The sequence below is a fragment of the Myotis brandtii genome, unplaced genomic scaffold (genome assembly GCF_000412655.1).
Source record: "Myotis brandtii unplaced genomic scaffold, ASM41265v1 scaffold680, whole genome shotgun sequence".
NCBI lineage: Eukaryota > Metazoa > Chordata > Mammalia > Chiroptera > Vespertilionidae > Myotis > Myotis brandtii.
The window spans coordinates 308,523-314,025 of NW_005370658.1; the positions used below are offsets into that span (position 1 = coordinate 308,523).

The window sequence follows — 5,503 nt, forward strand, 5'->3', positions numbered from 1 at the left end:
CCAGCGGCAGCGTCCGTCCCTGCTGCAGAGCTGCTTTTGGAGAGGTGACTTAAAGGGCCCGCTTCGCGCCGCCGCCCCCTCGGCTCGCCATGCTGCTACCCGTGCCGCTGCTGCTCGGCCTTCTCGGCCTGGTCGCTGCCGAACCCGCCGTCTACTTCAAGGAGCAGTTTTTAGACGGAGGTAACGCCTGGCCCCGCCTCGAGGCCGCTCCGACTACGCGACCGGCCCCCGAGCCCAGATCTGCGTTGTCGCCTGTAATTACTGCTCAGAGGGCCAACACGGTGGCCTCGGGGACTAGAGCCGCAGGCGATACTTCTTTCCCGCGTCCCTGGGGAGCATGGAGGGCGCAGCGGCCTCCCGCGGCGGGAGTTAGGGTTCGTCCGAAGATACCTTAAGCTACAGGAGGTGTCAAACTGAAGGTTGGGGTCGGGCACTCGGGGGATTTCTTCCCTTGCCTGCAGCCGTTTGTGGCTCCTGGTAGATGTGTTTGGGCGGCCGCGGAGGGCGGATGGGGGGCGGGGAGGAATCAGCGCAGCCACACTGACCTGCCCCTCTGATACTGTAGACGGGTGGACCGACCGCTGGACCGAATCCAAACACAAGTCGGATTTTGGCAAATTCGTCCTCAGCGCCGGCAAGTTCTACGGTGACCAGGACAAGGATAAAGGTAAGAGCCTGGAGCTGGGTGCTGAGATTCAGGAGGACTTCCTGGAGGAAACCCTAGTCACTGACGGCCAGGGTATCCGCAGGAGGCGGGCAGGCAGAGGAAGGGGAAGGGCTGTCTGTATCTTTGATTCTTAGGGTCCCTGGGTTGGGGCCAGCTGTGACCTCACTACTGTCCTCTGCTAGGGCTGCAGACGAGCCAGGATGCCCGCTTTTACGCCTTGTCTGCCAGATTTGAGCCTTTCAGCAACAAGGACCAGACGTTGGTGGTGCAGTTTACTGTGAAACATGAGCAGAACATCGACTGCGGGGGCGGCTATGTGAAGCTATTTCCAGATAGTCTGGACCAGACTGACATGCACGGAGACTCTGAATACAACATCATGTTTGGTGAGGGGCCCCGCCCTGTTGCTGACCTCTGATTAGAGCGAGACTGAGACCCATCCCTGAGTTCCTTGTAGCTCACGAAAAGTGGTCTTCAGAGCCTAGGAATACCTTGTCAGACTTTCCTTTGAAGAGGAGACCGAGGGAATAATTACAGCAGCAAATTGTTGCATTGTTATTGTTGATCTAAGGCTGTTAATTTGTGAGATCTTATGTAGGTGTTTTCCAATTTTACAAATGAGAAGACTGAGTTCTAGAGAGTGGGTGTTTTATTTTTATTTTTTTCAATACTCCATTCATTGTCCCTTAGAGATAGTTAAGGTCTGAATATTTTGAGTCTTAATAGACCTGAGTTTAAGAGTCAAGCTTTCCTTTTGTAAATTGGGGTGGGAGGCCTGGCAATGGTGGGCCACCTCTGACCCTTAACTGGACCTGCTTCTCACCTAGGCCCTGACATCTGTGGCCCTGGGACCAAGAAGGTTCACGTTATCTTCAACTACAAGGGCAAGAACGTGCTCATCAACAAGGACATCCGTTGCAAGGTGTGCCTGGGGGTGGTATCAAATGGCTGCCTGGGTAGGCTCAGAGGCCAGTCCAGTGGGCAGGGCCACTCATCTCCTGCCTTCTTCAGGACGATGAATTCACACACCTGTATACTCTGATTGTACGGCCCGATAACACCTACGAGGTAAAAATTGACAACAGCCAGGTGGAGTCTGGCTCTCTGGAGGATGATTGGGACTTCCTGCCACCCAAAAAGATAAAGGATCCTGATGCTTCAAAGCCTGAAGACTGGGATGAGCGGGCCAAGATTGATGACCCCACAGACTCCAAACCTGAGGTTGGTGCTTGGGCAGGGGCTTCCCACCATGGAGGGGTGGTGGAGAGCTGGGACGGCGCTGACCTCCTCATGTACTTTTAGGACTGGGACAAGCCCGAGCACATCCCTGACCCCGATGCTAAGAAGCCTGAGGACTGGGATGAAGAGATGGATGGAGAGTGGGAACCACCAGTGATTCAGAACCCAGAATACAAGGTGGTCTTGGGGCTCCAAGCAGAGCGGGTACATAGTAGGGAGCACACTGACTTCCACTCACCTTCCAGTTTCCTTCTCCTTCCGCAGGGCGAGTGGAAGCCCCGGCAGATCGACAACCCGGATTACAAGGGCACTTGGATTCATCCAGAGATCGACAACCCCGAGTATTCTCCTGATAGCAGTATCTATGCTTATGAAAACTTCGCTGTTCTGGGCCTCGACCTCTGGCAGGTGCGATGTGGAGGGAACAGGAGGATCCCTAGGGTACCTCAAGTGCTCAGGATCACCCAGGAGGAAAGGGACAAGGGTGGGATTCAATCCTAGGCAGGTATGAGCCTAAAATGGTGCTTTTTCTGAAGAATTTCCTGGTCTATCTCTATCACAGCACCCCCCACCCCCCCACACACACACCCATACACACATACACACCTCTTTGAGGTTCTGTATACTTTGTGCTAGGCACTTCTTCAAGAAACTTTATCTAAACCAACTCATTAACTGCCCCAATGACCTAAAAGGTGGTTAGATAGTCCCATTAAAAAATTAGCTTCAGAGAGACCACATTTTTTCTTTTTGCTCAGTGATGTACCCCTTCTGTGCCTAGAACCTGACACATAGTAGGTACTAGAAAAATAATATGCACAAGGGGGTGAGACCCTGTTATATAGATGAAGATACTAAAGTGCAGAGAATTCACCAGTCCAAGGTCATATAGGTGGGAAATGGCAGGGCGGGGTTTTGAACCCAATCAGCTTGTTTTTTAATCACAATGTTAGGCTGTGGCAATGTGCAGTGGTTATGGAACCTGAGGCCAGGGCCATGGAGTATCCCCACTCTGACCATCCTTCCATCCATCATCCTTCTCCCCAGGTCAAGTCTGGTACCATCTTTGACAACTTCCTCATCACCAATGATGAAGCATATGCCGAAGAGTTTGGCAACGAGACGTGGGGAGTCACAAAGGTGGGACAAGTGTCCACTCCTGGGTCAAGGGGTGGGCAGGGCAGGCAGGTGGGGGCCAGGCCTTGAGTGTGTGATCTGCATGCAGGCAGCAGAAAAGCAAATGAAGGACAAGCAGGATGAGGAGCAGAGACTGAAGGAGGAGGAGGAGGACAAGAAGCGCAAGGAGGAGGAGGAGGCAGACAAGGACGACGACGAGGACAAAGATGAAGATGAGGAGGATGAGGATGATAAAGAAGAGGATGAAGAGGAAGATGGTGCTGGCCAAGCCAAGGATGAGCTGTAGGGGCCACACCATCGCTTCCAGGGCTGGACTGAGGCCTGAGCGCTCCCGTCACAGAGCTGGCCGCGCCAAATAATGTCTCTATGAGACTGGAGAACTTTCCTTTTTTCCAGGCGGGTTCCAATTTGGGGTAGATTTTGGTATTGTTCCCGCCCCCCCCCCTTTTTTTTTATTGGTGTTTTGTCTTTGATTCTCCTTTGGCCCCATCTTTTTTGACATCTTTGCCTTCTGTCCCCTTCTCCCCTTTAAGTCCCTTAGTTCCCCTTCCAACCTTGGGGGCATGTGGGGTGTTGAGTAGCCCCAGGGCCAATATTTCATCTGTTCTCCTTCCTGGAGCCCAGAGGCGGGCAGGAGAAGAGGATGGACCCCTCAGCCCCCCAGCACTGAGGAAGATTGGGGCTCCTAGGGCTGAGCTCTGATACCCCCACCAGCTCCCTTTCTTCTCTGCCTCCATTACTGGGCCACTTGGTGGGGCAGTGGGTTCTAGCTCAGCTCACACTGAGAATGTAAGAACTACAAACAAAATTTCTATTAAATTAAGTTTTGTGTCTTCCTCCTGTGTCTCCTTCTGGGAGAAGACAGACATCAGGGAACTGAAGGTGGCCTTTTCTTAGTGGGTGACTTCAATAAGGTTAATTTTTCAGACACTAAAACAGCTGGATGTCCCATAAAGTTACAGGGGTCTTTGTTTAGCCCCACAAAGCACTGGAAGAAGGGGGACTAAGTGCCATTACAGATACTGCAGGTATTAACTCACAACTCACTGAGTCCTTGCAACAAACTGGTGAATTTTTATTCTAGTATCAGTTCAGTTTGATGAGGAGACCAGTACAGAATATAAGAGATGGGACAGGGATTTCCAAACTGGTGAGTTTTTATTCTAGTACCAGTTCAGTTTGATGAGACCAGTACAGAATATAAGAGATGGGACAGGGATTTAAACCCACACCTTATATACTATCTTACATCATCTATATTAACAACTTTATGTGCTTTTTACCTATTATGGAGCAAGACTACATAGAACAATTGGATAGTGATAAAAGCTATTCCTGTTACAATCACGGTTCAGAGGAGGTATTTAGTGGGCAAGCTGGGTTTAAACTTGAAGGGAAAGAGGTGGCCCCAAGGGAGGGTGCAGAGGTTGAGTTGATGCAGAGATGGTGACAGAGGAGGGTCTGGGCTCCTGAGGCTGGCCTAGGCCTGCTGTGCTGGGGTTCACAAGGCTGCCACTGAAGTCCTGGCCTGCTTTGTGGAAGCTTCTAGGCTCAGGTTGCGTAGTAAAGGGAGAAGCTGCAGGACCCGGTTACAGTTGGGCAGTGAGTAAGGTTGGGTGACTGCCTGGTTCCAGGCTTGGGTGAGTGCTTAGATGGGAACCATGAGAAGAGCAGGTACAAAGGGAAGTAAACTGGGAGATTAAACACAGCTTCACTTCCATCCATTCCCCCCAAACACCCAACCCTTCATCTTTGTTCTTTGGGTTGGCCTCCAAGTTTCCCTCCTGTGTCCTGGGGCTGAGCCCCAGTCCTTTGGGACGCCTCCAGGATTGGTATGTCCAGGGCAAGTTTATGGAGAGACTTCTGAATTCAGTGTAAGGGGCCTTGAAAGTTAATATCTTGCTTAAATACTTTTGGGGTGAGACTGGGGATAAGTAGGGTGGGCAAAGTGGTTGGGAAAGGGGCAGCAGATGTGGGAGACCCAGAAACTTGAAGTATAGGGGCATTACAAAAAACTCAGCTCTCAGGAATGAATGAATGGGGCCACAAAATGGCTCTGCTTCCACAGCAAAATGCATTTAAAAAAAAATATTTTCACTTGTTTAATTGGTGACCTTTCAAGTATCCTTTCCTGTCTTAAGTTCTACTTTCAGGGCCCGGTGGGGTTCCTATCAGGGTGGCCAGACCAGAATAAAACTAAATTGGAAAGTGCAAAAACGATGAAGACTATCTATGGAGAAATACAAGTATCTATAACAAGCTCATGAACATTTTTGTTTAATGTCATAACCTATGAAAAGAGTGAAAGTAGGGACGCTGGAGCCATTTTGTGGCCGCATGACGTCACTGCTAACGGTCATGGCGTCACTCGCAGGGAGCCACGTGACAGGCCTGCTCAGCCGGGAGCATCCCTCTCTCCAGCAGCGCAGAATTTAGTGTGCGCATGCCCAAGAAAGCCAA

The 5,503-nt window shown here is 51.0% G+C and overlaps 1 protein-coding gene across 1 annotated transcript; it reads left to right on the forward strand.

Moving 5' to 3' along the window:
* On the forward strand, window positions 1–3,522 carry CALR (calreticulin). Its single transcript, XM_005881567.2, has 9 exons — window positions 1–180; window positions 566–667; window positions 850–1,053; window positions 1,495–1,589; window positions 1,679–1,888; window positions 1,970–2,083; window positions 2,171–2,314; window positions 2,954–3,046; window positions 3,132–3,522. Exons 1-9 carry the CDS (start codon window positions 90–92, stop codon window positions 3,327–3,329), a joined length of 1,251 nt encoding a protein of 416 aa, XP_005881629.1. The 5' UTR covers window positions 1–89; the 3' UTR covers window positions 3,330–3,522.
* The last annotated feature ends 1,981 nt before the right edge of the window (window positions 3,523–5,503 follow it).